Source organism: Heterodontus francisci, chromosome 24, assembly GCF_036365525.1.
Source record: "Heterodontus francisci isolate sHetFra1 chromosome 24, sHetFra1.hap1, whole genome shotgun sequence".
Taxonomy (NCBI): Eukaryota; Metazoa; Chordata; class Chondrichthyes; order Heterodontiformes; family Heterodontidae; genus Heterodontus; species Heterodontus francisci.
The window spans coordinates 73766415-73783802 of NC_090394.1; the positions used below are offsets into that span (position 1 = coordinate 73766415).

Below are 17388 nucleotides of genomic sequence, written 5' to 3' on the forward strand. Positions count from 1 at the left end.
CACTTCCTCCCTCCTTATGCCGACTTGACCTAGAGTAATCAAACATCTATCCCTAACCTCAACATCCGCCATGTCCCTCTCCTCGGTGAATACCGATGCAAAGTACTCGTTTAGAATCTCACCCATTTTCTCTGACTCCACGCATAACTTTCCTCCCTTGTCCTTGAGTGGGCCAATCCTTTCTCTAGTTACCCTCTTGCTCCTTATATATGAATAAAAGGCCTAGGGATTTTCCTTAACCCTGTTTGCTAAAGATATTTCATGACCCCTTTTAGCCCTCTTAATTCCTCGTTTCAGATTGGTCCTACATTCCCGATATTCTTCCAAAGCTTCGTCTTTCTTCAGCCGCCTAGACCTTATGTATGCTTCCTTTTTCCTCTTAGCTAGTCTCACAATTTCACCTGTCATCCATGGTTCCCTAATCTTGCCATTTCATTCCCTCATTTTCACAGGAACATGTCTCTCCTGCACGCTAATCAACCTCTCTTTAAGAGCCTCCCACATATCAAATGTGGATTTATCTTCAAACAGCTGCTCCCAATCTACATTCCCCAGCTCCTGCCGAATTTTGGTATAGTTGGCCTTCCCCCAATTTAGCACTCTAAATTAGTAAGACATGACCTTCCCTGCACAAAACAGTCTCTTCCCCACCGCAGCCATCTCGAGGGCAGCATGCGGAGGCTGTGGGATTCCGGGTGTGCAGGAAGGATCTGACAGGGAGGTCTCTTCTCACACCAGCCAAGCTACGTTTTGGTGCTTGTTTGAAAGTTCTGGCGATGAGGCATTCTGCCAAATGACTTCGGCAGTCTGCTCAGGGAACCATCCAACAAGATCCACCAATATTGGTCAAGATACCAAGGAGAACTCCCCTGCTCGTCTTTGAAGTATCGGCTGTGGGACCTTTTATGTATAACTGAGAGGGCCTCTTATTCTACACTTCTTTCTCATTCTTTCCACACATTCAATCCATTTTTGTCAGAGATACTTCTATGCAGTCTGAACTAAGGGCAGTTAAGACTCTTCATTTACAATAGCATTTGGGTGTTATTTGTGTTTATTTCTAGGATTGCAGGGGTAATGGATGGTGTCTCTTAATCTGCTGTAAAACTTTAAATCGTTGTAAGTTTTTAAACAATGAGTAGAAGCCACAGGGCTAACTGTATTGTCTTTTGCAGCAGTTTCCTTGCAGGTTCTCCCTCCCCTTCTGCACATCATGGCACTGGGGTTTGCTCCCCTAGCAGACACAGGACCCTGGTACATTGTCTAACTAGATGGTCTTCATGTGTCAACCTTGAACTTTTTCTAAACCCCTCAAGTATTCTACCTCTCTGCCCACCCTCAGAAAGCCTTTATTCACGTGGAATCCTTTGATACTGAGTGCTGAGAATTTATCCTAACTGTAGGGAGGCCACAGCCAAGTCCAAAAGAGAACATTTATGTTTTTGGGCACATAACCCATCATCAGAACAAAAGACTGAAAGATAAACATTTTAGTAAAAAAGTGGGAAAAGGGATGGGAGAGGTGTGGAGGTGAAGGGAGAGAGAATTAAGTGCTAGTCACAGAGCCAGAGTAAATGAACATAACGACCTGCAAGTCCACAGACTTTAAACAGAGTTTGCAAAGGAGCAAGTCAGAAGCCCTCGCTTTTTTTATTTTTCTCCCTTCACTTCCCCACCCCTCTCCCGAGCTGAGAGAAGTTGAAATTCCCCCAACTGCTAATCCTTATGCACATCCCCGGGTCAGCTGTTTCAGTCCCACTAACGAGTGGTGTAGTTTAGCTGGTAATGTTGAGAGGTCAGCAGTCCTGTTCCCTCTTGCATCTATTTGCATAAAACATTTTGCACTTTACGTAAATAAAGCACAGGTTTTAAATCTTGCTAATGATGTATGACTAATAATTTATCCCATTTAACATAAAGTCCAGCAATGTGAAACATTAACTTGGCAAAAAGGACACATTGTGTGCAGAGTAATGGGACAGGATTTTAACTTGTACCTTGGCCATGATACAACTTAAGATGTTCTGTAAAGATTTTGCCTGCAATGGTCTCCCTATCTCTGTAACCTCCTCCAGCCCTACAACACTCCCAAGATTTCTGAGCTGCTCCAATTCTGGTTTCTTGCACATCCCTGATTTCTTTCACTCCACCACTGGCGGCCTTGCTTTCAGCTGTCTGGGCCCTAAACTCTGGTAATTGTCTCCCTAAACCTCTCCGTCTCTCTACCTCTCTCGCCTTCTTTAAGACGCTCCTTAAAACCTACCTCTTTGGCCAAGCTTTTTGTCACCTGTCCTAATATCTCCTTATATGGCTCAATGTCAAATTTTGTTTAGTAATGCACCTGTGAAGTACCTTGGGGCATTTTACTACATTAAAGTTGCTATATAAATGCAAGTTGTTGATGTTGGTAATACATTGGAAGTTGAGAATTAATTCTGTAATTCCCGGCAGATGACAGATGGTGGCAACAGAGAGCAGAACAGCTAAAAGAGAATATGGTGAAACCTCCTGTGCTGTCAGATTCTAAGTTTGAACTAATCATATTCATGTTTGCTGCTGTAAGATTAAATCTCATCCATCAAGAGTAGCTCCAAATAAACAGACACCATCTAGGTTTTTCTTGAAGCTGTATTGAAGTGCTGTGTTTGTTTCTTCACTGGCAGGTCTCTGATTGGTATATTGATTTCAGTGCCCCAGGAGGAACTGATCGGGAAGGATGGCAATTCGCAGCTGACTTCCCTGCGTGAGTACCTGAATGCATCAACAATTGGAATTAAACTTTATGTACGGTATTGGTGATTTCTTAACTTTCACAGTGCTAACTGTTGTAGCACAGTGAGGAGAAACTCCTGTCTGAATGCAACTGTCTGCTTATACTTGGTGGGCAGGTAACCCCAAGTAAATATAATTAAGTTTTAGAGTGAGCTACTGTACCATCCATCACAGTAGCTAGAGTATCAGAGAACCACTCCACCCCATTTTAAACCCCCATACAGTGACCTAACATCTGGAGAACTGTGTACAGTTTGGGTACCAATGTATTGGCCTGGGAAAGAGTGTAACACAGATTCAGCAGAATGTTACTCTGGCTTCAGGGGTTAAATTGAGAAGAGATTACGTAAACTACACTTACATTCCCTGGACGATAAAGGATTGAGGGGTAATTTAATTGAAGTTTGTAGGATTTTGAAAGGAGTTGCTACGGTAGCTAGAGAGTAACTTTCTCCATTGTTGGGGAGTCTAGAATGAGCGGACATAGCCTTAGAATCAGGGCCAGGCCATTCAGGAGAGAAGTTAAGAAACAATTCTTCCACCCTTTGCGTAGAGAAGTACGGAGCTCTCTTCCACTAAAAACAGTAGACGCTAGCTCAGTCAATCATTTTAAGTCTGAGATCAATAGATTTTTGCTAGCCAAAGCTATTAAGGGATATGGAGCCAAGGTGGGTAGATAGAGCTAGCATATAGATCAGGCATGATCTCATTGAATGGCAGAACAGGCTCAATGTTCCTAACACTTCAGTCTTGTGTGTGAGTAGGTAAAGTAACAGAGCACAGTGAGCAGATCGCTATATTTTGTCAAAGTAAATTTACCCTGTATCTCAGCGGTGCTGTGCATTACCTCACATTGCTTGATACTGAGTTTGGCAGGAAGACGTAGAAGTATGTTGTTCAACACTGACAGGCCTCACATAATGGAACTTGCATAATGCAGTGGGGAGTGGATTTTCAAATGGTCTTTTGTGCCGATACATTCATTTAAAACTAAATCTAGTTTTTAAAAAAGTTTTTAATTGTTGAAAAATACTGCTGTAAAAAGCACATGACTGCAGTGGGATTGTGAAATGCAGTTTAATCAAATGTTCTCCGTTTACAAACTTTCTGCATGTTGTTTGAAATGTGCGAGTATAGTTGTGTACATTAACATTAAAGATGATTGCCAGTGCATGTTATGCATTTTCTTTCTTCCACAACATGTCAAAACATCCTTACAAATATTTTAGGTGGTGATTTTGATCGTTTATTTTTTAATTTCCTTTTTACAATAGGCATTTCAGTTTTGTCTATATAATTTTTAAAGAGATTGAGCATGAAATAAGTTTATAACATTAATATGTGATGTCTAATGAATATTGTCTCTTTCAGCTCTTACCATGGATATAAGACAATAAAAGATTTTGTGCGACGCAGACGATGGGCAAGGTAAAGATTGAAATTGAAAGGCTTGCTAACATCAATGTTGTAAATTATTCTATTTGAAAAAAGATTGATGCTCTGTGCTGTATAAAATTCAGTTTTCTATTGCGAAGGATTAATTGGACTTTTGTTTTATTTGATTTTGTAGAAAATGCAAAATAGTTACGACAGGTCCCTGGTTTGAGGTTGCACCAGTCGCCCTCCGGGACATCTCCCTGCTCCCATGCGTGTCACAGAAAGCAGATGACACAGCAGCATTGTGGGCCATTAGCAACAAAGGAGACGTCTTGTGTAGACTGGGAGTAACAAAGCAAAATGCACTGGTAAGAAAACGCATTTTAGCCTGTAGTACATTTCTTCTTTACATCAGTGCTGTTTCTTTAAAATTAGACTTCAACGGATAAGTAGAGGTACCTTTCAGAAATTCTTAAATGACTTACTTTGAGCATATTCAAAAGACGAAGCTAGCATGGAAGTGTGAAGGCCATCTTGCCATTCTCTCCAGGGACCATGTTAATCCACTCTACCATGGACCCTGTCCAGTGGCCTTTCATCTCTAGGGTTAAGGGTTTGGCAAATTGCTTCCTGCTCCCCCACCCCCCACAAAAGGTAACTTTAGTTGAACTCTAGAGTATCTAACCATACATCGGACATACTATATATGACGTAGTAGTAATAATGGAAACCTGGCTTAAAATTAGTGAGGACAGGATGCCTAATATTCTAGGATACAAAGTATTCATAAAGGATAGATAGGGAAGGGGAACAGGGAGGTGGGTGGCAATACTGATTAGTGAAGACATTGTAGTGTTGAAAAGAGAGGATGTCCTTGAGGGGGCAAGGACAGAATCTATTTGGTTAGAGTTGAGAAGCAAAACTCGCTACCTAGGAGAGTGTTGGAAGCGGAGACAATCAATGATTTCTAAAGGAAATTGGATGGTCACGTGAGGGAAATAAACTTGCAGGACTATGGGGATAGAGCGAGGGAATGAGACTGACTGGATTGCTGACCAGAGAGCTGGTATGGACTTGATGGGCCAAATGGCCTCATTCCCTACCATAATTTTACCCAAACAGTTACCTTCCTTGGCACAACACTCCCAAATAAAGGAACCGAAACATGGCAACAACATATTCAGTCATTGCTACATATACATCCTTGAACTTTAGTCCCATTGCTAACTAGATATGCATCCAGCTGTTTGTTTTTTTTTAAAGATGCCAATTGAAGCAACATTTATAAATTTAACTAGGATTTGCTGCATATACCCATTGCTCTGTGAGAGGAAAACATTTGTTGCATTTAAAAAGCATTAGGTTGTGTGTCGCAGGACATCTCAAAGTGTTTCATGTGCAAAAATTATTTTAAAGGGTAACCACTGTTGTTACATAGGGAATTGCAACTGCTGTTTTTGCACATACTGAGGTCCCACAGACAGCAATGAGCTGAACTGTTTTTGGTCATGTTAGTTCAAGAAAGAAAGATAGAATTGCATTTATATGGTGCCATTCATAACCTCAGGGCATCCCAAAACGCTTGACAGCCTGCTCTTCTTCGCATAGTGCCATGGGATCTTTTACGGCCACGTGAGAGCAGGTTTAACATCTCTACTGATCGATGACACCTCCAACAATGCAGCACTTTCTCAGTACTGTACTGTAGTGTCAGCCTAGATTTTGTGCTCCTGTCTTTTGAGTGGGGCTTGAACCAATGACCTTCTGACTGAGGTGCTGTGCCATCACTATTACTCTCCCAGCTATCCACTTCTTGAATGAATAAGTACTATCTGTCTGTAAATGGCTTTATATGAAACACTTAACGAAATATCATAGTAAGCTAACTTTACTTCCAGGGGATTTCATGGCTGCACATCGGTACAGATCAACCGTTTGTCTCCATCTCCATTGGGGGATACTACCAGGTTTGGGCCATTGCCAGGGATGGAGCAGCTTTCTACCGTGGTTCTGTCTCCCCGCAAAACTCCACAGGTAAAAACACATTTCAGTCTTGCCAAAGTGGTAATGATTTTTGAGGAAACGGCTTTATTGTTGTACGGGTTCCCAATACAGTCAGATTTTTGTAAATGCTTGACATCCTGATTATTTTTCAAGTTTGCATTTAAGGTGGCAATGTATTGTAAACTTGCTGTGGTCCTATTAGAAATTTTTGGAATTCTGCTGACAAGCGGTGTATGTCACCTTGTTTTTAGGTTTTCAGCCATGGCTCTGTGGGTAGCACGTGCCTCTCCAGAGACTTGAACGCATAATCCAGGCTTTTTTTTTATTTGTTCATGGGATGTGGGAGTTGCTAGCTAGGCCAGCATTTATTGCCCATCCCTAATTGCCCTTGAGAAGGTGGTGGTCAGCTGCCTTCTTGAACCATTGCAGTCCATGTGGGGTAGGTACACCCACAGTGCTGTTAGGGAGGGAGTTCCAGGATTTTGACCCAACGACTGTGAAGGAACGGCAATATAGTTCCAAGTCAGGATGGTGTGTGGCCTGGAGGGGAACTTGCAGATGTTGATGTTCCCATGAATCTGCTGCCCTTGTCCTTCCAGCTGGTAGTGGTCATGGGTTTGGAAGGTGCTGTCTGAGGAACCTTGGTACGTTGCTGGAGAGCATCTTGTAGATGGTACACACTGCTACCACTGTGCGTCGGTGGTGGAGAAAGTGAATGTCTGTGGATGGGGTGCCAATCAAGCGGGCTGCTTTGTCCTGGATGGTGTCGAGCTTGTTGAGTGTTGTTGGAGCTGCACCCATCCAGGCAAGTGGAGAGTATTCCATCACACTCCTGACTTGTGCCTTGTAGATGGTGGTCAGGCTTTGGGGAGTCTGGAGGTGAGTTACTCGCCTCAGGATTCCTAGCCTCTGAGCTGCTCTTGTAGCCACGGTATTTATATGGCTACTCCAGTTCAGTTTCTGGTCAATGGTAACCCCCAAGATGTTGATAGTGGGGGAATTCAGCGATGGTAATGCCATTGAATGTCATGGGGAGATGGTTAGATTCTCTTTTGTTGGAGATGGCCATTGCCTGGCACTTGTGTGGCACGAATGTTACTTGCCACTTATCAACCCAAGCCTGGATATTGTCCAGATCTTGCTGCATTTCTACACTGACTGCTTCAGTATCTGGTGCAAATGGTGCTAAACATTGTGCAATCATCAGCGAACATCCCCACTTCTAACCTTCTGATTGAAGGAAGGTCATTGATGAGATGTTAAACTGAGGCCCCGTCTTCCCACTCAGATGGACATAAAATATCCCACACCTACTATTATAAGAAAGAACAGGGGAGTTCCCCTGGGGCCAATATTTATCTCTCAACCACCCTCACTAAAACAGATTATCTGGTCATTATCACATTGTTGTTTGTGGGAGCTTGTTGTGCACAAATTGGCTGCCACGTTTCCTACATTGCAACAGTGGCTTCGCATTCAAAATACTACATTGGCTGTAAAGCGCTTTGGGACATCCTGAGATTGTGAAAGGTGCTATATAAATGCATGTTTTTCTTTCCTTTCTTTACAGGTGACTGTTGGTACCACATTCCTCCCCCTCCCAAGCAGAAGCTGGGGCAAGTATCTGTGGGCCAGACATCTGTGTATACAGTGGATGACAATGGTAAGCTGCCATGCATTGTGCGAACATTTGAAATGTGACTATTTTGGGTTCAATAGCCTACAGCTCCTGGACTTGCAACCCAAAATTCCCTATATTCTGGAAAGGTCCCAGCGGATTAGAAAACTGCAAATGTAACACCTCTATTCAAAAAAGGAGGGAGACAAAAAAGCAGGAAACTATAGGCCAGTTAGTCTAACGCCTGTTGTTGGGAAAATGCTAAAATCCATTATTAAAGAGCTAGTAGCAGGACATCCTGAAAATCGCAATACAATCAGGCAGAATCAACATGGTTTTGTGAAAGGGAAATTGTCAAATTTATTAGAGCTCTTTGAGGATATAACAAGCAGAGTGATAAAGGGGAACCAGTAGATGTAGTGTATTTGGATTTCCAAAAGACATTCATTAAGGTGTCACATAATAGGTTACTACACAAAATAAGAGCTCATGGTGATATATTAGCATAGATAGAGGACTGGCTAACTAATGGCAAATGGAGAGTCGGGATAAATGAGTCATTTTCAGGATGGCAAACTGTAACTAGTAGAGTGCCACAGGGATCAGTGCTGGGGCCTCAACCATATAGGATCTATAGCAATGATTTGGATGAAGGGACCGGCTGTATTGTAGCCAAATTTGCTGACGATATGAAGATAGGTAGGAAATAAGTTGTGAGGAGGGTACAAAGAGTCTTCAAAGGGATACAAATAGGTTAGGTGAGTGGGCAAAAATTTTGCAGCTGGAGTATAATGTGGGAAATTGTGAGGTTGTCCATTTTGGCAGGAAGAATAGAACAGCAGAATATTATTTAAATGGAGAGAGACTGCAGAATGCTGCGGTACAAAGGGATCTGGGTGTCCTTGTACATGAATCATAAAAAGGTCAGTATGTACTTAGGAAGGCAAATGGAATGTTGGCATTTATTGCAAGTAGGATGGAGTATAAAAGTATGGAGGACATTCTACAATTGTACAAGGCATTGGTGAGAGTGCACCTAAAGTATTGTGTACAGTTTTGGTCTCCTTATTTAAGGAGGGATATACTTGCATTGGAAACAGTTCAGATATCCTGTCCCATGATGTTTGTTTTCTTGAGGCTGATGGTTAGGCCAAATTCGTTGCAGGCATCCACAATCCTGTCGATGAGTCTCTGCAGACACTCTTCAGTGTGAGCTGTTAATGCAGCATCATCAGCAAAGAGGAGTTCCCTGATGAGGACTTTCCGTACTTTGGTCTTCGCTCTTAGACGGGCAAGGTTGAACAACCTGCCACCTGATCTTGTGTGGAGGAAAATTCCTTCTTCTGAAGACTTGAACGCATGTGAGAGCAGCAGGGAGAAGAAGATCCCAAACAGTGTAGGTGCGAGAACACATCCCTGTTTCACGCCACTCAGGATAGGAGAGGGGTCTGATGAGGCGCCGCTATGCTGAATTGTGCCTTTCATATTGTCATGGAATGAGGTGATGATACTTAGTAGCTTTGGCGGACATCCGATCTTTTCTAGTAGTCTGACGAGGTCAAAGGCTTTGGTGAGATCAATGAAAGCAACGTAGAGGGGCATCTGTTGTTCACGGCATTTCTCCTGTAGCTGACGAAGGAAGAACAGCATGTCAATGGTGGATCTCTCTGCTTGAAAGCCGCACTGTGCCTCAGGGTAGACACACTCAGCCAGCTTCTGGAGTCTGTTTAAAGAGACTCGAGCAAAGACTTTCCCCACTATGCTGAGCAGCGAGATTCCACGGTAGTTGTTGCAGTCACCGCGGTCACCCTTGTTCTTATAGAGGGTGATGATATTGGCATCGCGCATGTCCTGTGGTACTGCTCCCTCGTCCCAGCACAGGCAAAGCAGTTTGTACAGTGCTGAAAGTATAGCAGGCTTGGCATTCTTGATTATTTCAGGGGTAATGCCATCCTTCCCAGGGGCTTTTCCGCTGACTTGAGAATCAATGGCATCACTGAGTTCCGATTTTGTTGGCTGTACGTCCAGCTCATCCATTACTTGCGAAGACTGGGCTGCATTGAGGGCGGTCTCAGTGACAAAATTTTCCCCGGAGTACAGTTCTAGGTAGTGCTCCACCCAGCGGTCCATTTGCTTGGGTTGGTCAGTGATTGTGTCCCCTGATTTAGATTTGAGGGGGGGGCGATCTTCTTGATGGTTGGCCCAAAAGCTCTCTTAATGCCATCATTTATTCCTCTGATGTTTCTAGTGTCGGAGGCCAGCTGAATATGACTGCATAGGTGCTGCCAGTAATCATTTGCGCAGCGCCTGGCTGTTCTTTGTGCAGCGCTTCTGGCTGCTTTAAGTGCTACGGATGTTAGCTGGCTGGGGGCTTTCTTGTAGTTCAGCAATGCAATGCGCTTAGTGGCTATGACAGGTTCCAGCTCTTCAAAATGAGATTGAAACCAGTCTGCATTCTGCTTCACACGTTTGCCATAGGTGGTCATTGCTGAGTCATAGATGGTGTCTCTGATGTGGGCCCACTTGGTCTCTGCATCCCCTGTAGGAGTGTTTTGAAGGGCTTTTTCAAGTAAATTTAGAAACTTATGTAACGGCTGTGGATGAGAAATTCTGTTCGTGTTGATGCGCGGACGGCCCTTCGCCTTGGAGTGATGCAGCTTCTTTGGTTTGAGTCTAACCTTGCTGCACACCAGGGAGTGGTCGATGTCGCAGTCTGCACTGTGGAAGCTGCGTGTGATTTGAATGCTGTTTAAAGAGGCTCGCCTTGTGACGATGAGGTCCAGCTGGTGCCAACGACGTGATCTTGGGTGCCTCCAAGAAACCTGGTGACAGGGTTTAGTGTGAAAGAACGAGTTGGTGATGCAGAGGTTATGATAGGTACACAACTCAAGCAGTCTCTGTCCATTCTCATTCATCCTTCCAATGCCATAGCGCCCAAGGCAGCAGGGCCATAAGTCATGGTCGGCCCAACCCTGGCATTAAACTCCCCCAGCAGGAACAGGTGTTCGGTATTGGGGATGCTACAAATGATATTATGGAGTTCCTCATAGAGCTAGACTTTAGCTTCAGATGGGGAACAGAGTGTTGGAGCATAGATGCTGAGTAGGTGTATTGGACCAGAGGCGGTGAACAGTCGGATGGACAGTTTGCGTTCCGAGCCATTTGAGGGCGACTCAAGAAAACGAACATCATGGGACAGGACATCAGAAATGCTCCATCCATCAATATCGACGACCACGCTCTGGAAGTGGCTCAAGAGTTCACCTACCTAGGCTCAACTATCACCAGTAACCTGTCTCTCAATGCAGAAATCAACAAGCACATGGGAAAGGCTTCCACTGCTATATCCGGACTGGCCGAGAGAGTGTGGGAAAATGGCACATTGACACGGAACACAAAAGTCTGAGTGTATCAAGCCTGTGTCCTCAGTACCTTGCTCTACGGCAGCGAGGCCTGGGCAACGTATGTCAGCCAAGAGCGACGTCTCAATTCATTCCATCTTCGCTGCCTCTGGAGAATCCTTGGCATCAGGTGGCAGGACCGTATCTCCAACACAGAAGTCCTCGAGGCGGCCAACATCCCCAGCATATACACCCTACTGAGCCAGCGGCGCTTGAGATGGCTTGGCCATGTGTGCCACATGGAAGATGGCAGGATCCCCAAGGACACATTGTACAGCGAGCTCGTCACTGGTATCAGACCCACTGGCCGTCTATGTCTCCGCTTTAAAGACGTCTGCAAACGCAACATGAAGTCCTGTGACATTGATCACAAGTTGTGGGAGTCAGTTGCCAGTGATCGCCAGACCTGGTGGGCAGCCATAAAGGCAGGGCTAAACTGTGGCGAGTCGAAGAGACTTAGCAGTTGGCAGGAAAAAAGACAGAAGCGCAAGAAGCGTAACTGTGTAACAGCCCCGACAACCAATTTTATCTGTAGCACCTGTGGAAGAGTCTTGTCACTCTAGAATTGGCCTTTCTAGCCACTCCAGGCGCTGCTTCACAAACCACTGACCATCTCCAGGCGCTTACCCATTGTCTCTCGAGACAAGGAGGCCAAAGAAGAAGGAAACAGTTCAGAGGAGGTTCACTAGGCTGATTCCTGGGATGAGGGGTTTGTCTTTTGAGGAAAGGTTGAGCCTATACTCATTGGAGTTTAGAAGATTGGGAGGTGATCTTATTGAAACGTATAAGATTCTGAGAGGGCTTGACAGGGTAGAGCTGAGAGGATGTATCCCCTCGGGGAATCTAGAACTAGGGGGCACAGTTTCAAATTAAGGGGTCTGCCATTTAAGACAGAGATGAGGAGGAATTTCTTCTCTCTGAGGGTTGTTGGTGTTTGAAATTCTCTTACCCAGTGAGCAGTGAAGGTTGGGTCATTGAATATATTCAAGGCTGAGTTTGACACATTTTTCATCTGCAAGGGAGTCGAGGGTTATGGCGGGCAGGTAGGAAAGTGGAATTAAGGTCACAGTCAGATCAACCATGATCTTATTGAATGGTGGAGTAGGCTCGAGGAGCCAAATGGCCTACTCCTGTTCCTATATGTTATGTTCTTATGTAACTCAGAAGTCAAGAGTTCAAATCCCACCATGTGAAATTGCATATTTTTAAAAAAGTCTTGATATATTAATATCAGAACAGAAAATGCTCAGCAGGCAGCATCTGTGGAGAGAGAAACAGAGTTAACGTTTCAGGTCAGTGACCTTTCATCAGAACTTGGAGAAATGAGAGATTTAGCAGTTTATAAACAAGGGGAAGAACAAAGGGAAAGGTCAGTGGAGGGTAAGAGTTATTAAATGACGAAAAGGATGATGATGTAAAGCAAAAGGGAGCGATAGTGGGACAAGTAAAGAAACAAAAGATGACTCTAGAGGAGGTGTAAATGGCAACAGCAGAACTATCAGTACGTGCTGGCTGAAAAAATGGGAATGGCAGTTACAATCTGAAATTGTTGAACTCATTGTGGAGGTTGTAAAGTGCCTGATCGAAAGATGAAGTTTGGTCACTCTACTTGAGTTGATATATTAAGAAACTGGCACCAGAAAGTTACCTTGATAACTGCCGAATTATTGTGAAAACCCAACCAGTTCACGGGTGTCCTTCAGGAAGGGAGTCTGCTACCGCCATACCACACAGGACTCCAGTCCAGTCCATCAGTAGGTGAATCTTCATCCAACAACAGCAGCTTTCATTTATGTAGCACCTTTAATGTAGTAAAATGTACCATGGTACTTCAAAGGAGTGTTATCAGACAAAGTCTTTCACTGAGCCAAAGAAGGAAATGTTAGGATAGGAGACCAAACGCTTGGTTAGAGATGGGTTTTAAGCAATGTCTTAAAGGAGGGGAGATGGAGAGGCAGAGAGTTTTAGGGATAACATCCTCCAACCCTGTAACCATCCGAGAACTCTGCATTCCACCAGCTGTGGTCTTTTGTGCATTCCCCACTTCCTTCACCCCACCATTGCCTTTACCCAGCTAGGCCATAAGCTCTTTCAGATGTTAAATTCTGAAATTTTGCAGTCGGTCATAAGTGAACCATTAACACGAAATGGAGTTTTCGCACTACAAATATAATAAGCTCTACAGTAAAAATGAATGCAACTCCAGTGCCACACTATGGGTAACTCTAATGCCCTCAGGGTAACTCATGATGGATGGGCACTGAATGCAGCCTTGCCAGTGTTGCCCATGTCCCCAAGAACAAAGACAAACGACTTCCATTGACAGGAGCATCAGTAACCAGAGGACACAGATTTAAAGTGTTTGGCAAAATAACCGGAGGCAACATGAGGAAACGTTATTTTATACAGCGAGTTGTTGTGATCTGGAATGCACTACTCGAAAGGGCGATGGAAACAAATTCAGCAGTTAATTCAAAAGGGAATTGGAGAAATACTTGAAGGAAAAAAAATTGAGCTATGGGGAAAGAGTAGAGGGTGGAATTAATTGGATAACTACCAAAGAGCAGGCAGAATGGGCCAAATGGCCTCCTCTGTGCTCTATCATTTTACAATTGTATGCTTCTAAAGATATATATTAAAAATAAGAATCCAAGCCACACAGTTTAAACAGTGCAGAGCCAAGCTCAAGCTTGTATTGGTTTCACACAAATAGCTACAATAAGGGACTGCCCACAGTTATCAGCGTTATCACAAGTTTTGCGTTGAAGGAAGGGGTGGAATTTTCTTTGTATGCAATACATGGCCGTTATATGAGTCACTCCCAAAATCTATTTCTTTGCAATGGATGGTGATTATTGGTAACTCTTGTGACTACACCACTACTTCAAATGTCAGTCACCTACATATTGCTATTTGTAGCCCTCCATTCTACAGCTCTCCCCTGCATGGAAAGTCAAGCTGGATAGAAAAATCCTTTGGAAAAATCATAGTATCATAGGATGATACAATGTTGAAGGAGGCTAATCAGCTAATCATGTCTGTGCTGGCTCTTTGAAAGAGCTATCCAATTAGTCCCACTCCCCTGTCCTTCCCCGTAGCCTTTCAATTTTTTTCCTTCAAGTATTTATCCAATTCCCCTTTGAAAATTATTGAATCTGCTTCCACCGCCCTTTCAGGCAATAATAGAAATCATTTCTTTTAAATGAAAGAGAATGAGAAATGGATCAGGACAAAATACTTTTAGTACATATACAAGACAAAGACTTTACTGAACACAACTATTCTGCATGGTGAAAAGTTGAGTTTTCCTAAATTACTGGTGCTTTTATTCTAGGTAATTTATGGTTTCGCCAAGGTATTGCTCCAAGTTATCCTCAAGGATCGCACTGGCAACACGTTTCTACTAACGTTCGCAAAGTGTCTGTAGGTCCTCTTGATCAGGTCGGTGCTCTCTGATGTGTTACATTCCATACCAGTGGTGGGAACTTGTATAACCTCAAACATGTTGGAAAACATTCAGCAGATCAGGCAGCATCTGTGGAGGGAGAAACAGAGTTAACGGTTCAGCCTGATGACCTTTCATTGGAACTGGGTGAAAGGTTCTGATGAAAGATCATGGACTTGAACTGATTACGTAGAATTACATCAAGTCTACAACACAGAAATAGGCCTATCATTCCAATTGATTTGTGCCTGTGTTTATGCTTCACACATACCTCCTCCCACCCCTCTTTATCTAACCCCATCAGCATAGCCTTCTATTCCTTTCTCCCTCATGTGTTTATTTAGCTTCCCCTTAAATGCATCTATGCTTTTCACCTCATCCACTCCCTGTGCCAGAGAGTTCTACATTCCCACCACCAGTTGGGTAAAGCATTTTCTCCTGAATTCCTTCTTGCATTTATTGGTGACTATCTTATATTTGTAGCCTTAAGTTTTGGTCTCCCCCATAAGTGAAAACATATTTTCTACGTCTCTCCTATCAAAAATTTAAAAGAGGACTTTTAGGTCGGCCCTCAACCATCTTTTTTCTAGAGAAAATTGCTCTAGGTTGTTCAGTCTTTCCTGATGGTTGTAAACTCTCAGTTCTGGTATCATCCTTGTACATTTTTTGTACCTTCTTCAGTGCCTTTATATCCTTTTTGTAATATGGAGACCAGAACTGTGCACAGTTCTTGAAGTTAACTGTTTCTTTCTCCATAGTTGCTGCTGACCTGTTGATTGTTTCCGGCATTTTCTGTTTTTATTTCAGATTTCAGCATCTGGAGTCCGTGTAACAGCATTGCCCTCTGGTGGCTGTCTACAGTTCCTTCACTTTCCCTCTTCCCCACATGCTGTGTGAGCTCTTAGAGTCATAGAGAGATACAGCACCGAAACAGGCCCTTCGGCCCAACGAGTCCGCACCGCCCATCAACCACCCATTTGTACTACATTAATCCCATTTTTTCCCTCTCACATCAAGCATTTTAACTGCAGGAAGGTCAATTTCATTTAAATTTTTTGACAATGTTTCTGAGTTCCTGACGCCTTTATCTTTGCTTCTGCCACCTCCCAAGCTTTAAACTCTGCATCAGCCATAAAATAAACCTTTCTCAGTTACAGTGGCACAAGGCTAAGGTATGTTTTAGTGGCCTGCACCCATTGTTCTGCTTTCAGGGAACAATGAGGAAGGTCTCCCTCAGCTCAGTAACACTGCAGGTTGCTCTGAGCCTCTCCACACCAATGAACATAAGTAGGAATGGGAAGAAATGCAGCTTTGAGTCTTGTCCTGTGTCATAACCATCTGCTTTCTATGGACACAAAGCTTAACCCAGATGCACAAGATGGATTGGACATTGTATTTACATAAGAACTGGGAGCAGGAGTAGGCAATTCAGCCTGGGGACATTTTACTATAAAGGCACTATATAAATGCAAGTTATTTTTTTTGTTCATTCATAGGATGTGAGCATTGCATGCAAGGCCAGTATTTATTGCCCATCCCTTATTGTTGTTATATTACTGAAGAGATAGCACTGCTGACTGAAAGTTGGTTCAGGTCAGGTTGACCAACAATAAATGTACTATTGCCTCTGATGCAGGTTTGGATAGTTGCAGATAAAGTTCAGGGCAGCCACAGCTTGAGCTGTGGGACAGTGTGTCATCGAATGGGTGTCCAGCCACGAGAGCCTATCGGTAGCAGTTGGGACTATGGCATTGGAGTAAGTTAACAAGTTATAATTGTCTTGTGAGTAGTAATGCTTATATATAATTGTCATAAATAATGCATTAATCTGGGGCATTTCCTTTTCATGTGGTGTATAATTAAATGCATAAATTTTTGTTATCTAGTCTAGGATAATACTCGAAGCCTCAAGAGTGTCAGGGTGTTAATTTTAATTTGCTTTTTTTTCAGTAATCTAGGAGACTGAGATCTGTTAAAGAAGTTGCTCCTATAAGTTACTTATAAGGATCATTAAAATTGTTTCTTTACCCATTTTTCACAATAAATTTCTGAATTTGCCTAGATACCACCACTCCCCACCAACCCCCAAAATTTCCAATTGATTTCCAAACTAAAGGCAGGGCCAGTGACACACGCACACATAACTTCCATACACAACACCCATAAGGCCATTATGCATAATGTGTGTACATCATGTGCAATGCATGTACATCTCTCTCCCTGTCTATCTGGATAGAGCAAAAGGATGTTTCGCAGTTCATTTTTTACGAAAGGGATCAAATTAAATTTGACATACAGAACATAAAGTACAGGTGCGACTGATGCAAACAAATCCAATCAATTTCAGATATCAGATGTACTGTGTTCTGGTGTAAAATGAACCACATTTTAACATGCATGGTATCTGTCCCCATTATTGTAAAACAGGCACCTTCGTGTGATTTTTACCCCTTGCTGTAGTTTGTGCTGCAAAAATGTGCTTGGCAGAATTTTCCCGAACAGCAGTTGAGCCTTGTGGACATGCTGCCATTCCTTAGTCCCATTCTTTGATTTGTTGAATTCTAGTATTGTTCCCGTAATTTTTTCTAATTAATTCCGCAGATTTACCTGATTTTTTTGGAGGGGGGAGGGGCTAGGCCCTTCCTGATTTCTCCAGCCCTCAGTTTTTGACACTGAAAATCAAACTTTCAAAACAAAAAGTTTAAGAGGAAGCAAATTCAACAGTAACTTCCAAAAGGGAATTGGATAAATACTTTAAAAGGAGAAATTTG

At 43.2% G+C, this 17388-nt stretch overlaps 1 protein-coding gene across 4 annotated transcripts in view; it reads left to right on the forward strand.

Annotated features, from left to right (window-relative positions):
- Positions 1 to 17388, forward strand: part of tecpr1a (tectonin beta-propeller repeat containing 1a) — a 99293-nt gene that overhangs the window by 53924 nt on the left and 27981 nt on the right. For 3 of the 4 annotated variants that reach the window (XM_068056573.1, XM_068056574.1, XM_068056575.1), the window contains exons 18-24: positions 2664 to 2743; positions 4144 to 4200; positions 4343 to 4517; positions 6048 to 6183; positions 7724 to 7816; positions 14507 to 14613; positions 16254 to 16373. In XM_068056573.1, the coding sequence (XP_067912674.1) occupies positions 2664 to 2743; positions 4144 to 4200; positions 4343 to 4517; positions 6048 to 6183; positions 7724 to 7816; positions 14507 to 14613; positions 16254 to 16373 (768 nt within the window). The remainder of the gene's footprint in view (positions 1 to 2663; positions 2744 to 4143; positions 4201 to 4342; positions 4518 to 6047; positions 6184 to 7723; positions 7817 to 14506; positions 14614 to 16253; positions 16374 to 17388) is intronic. The other variant, XM_068056576.1, reaches the window with a different exon arrangement.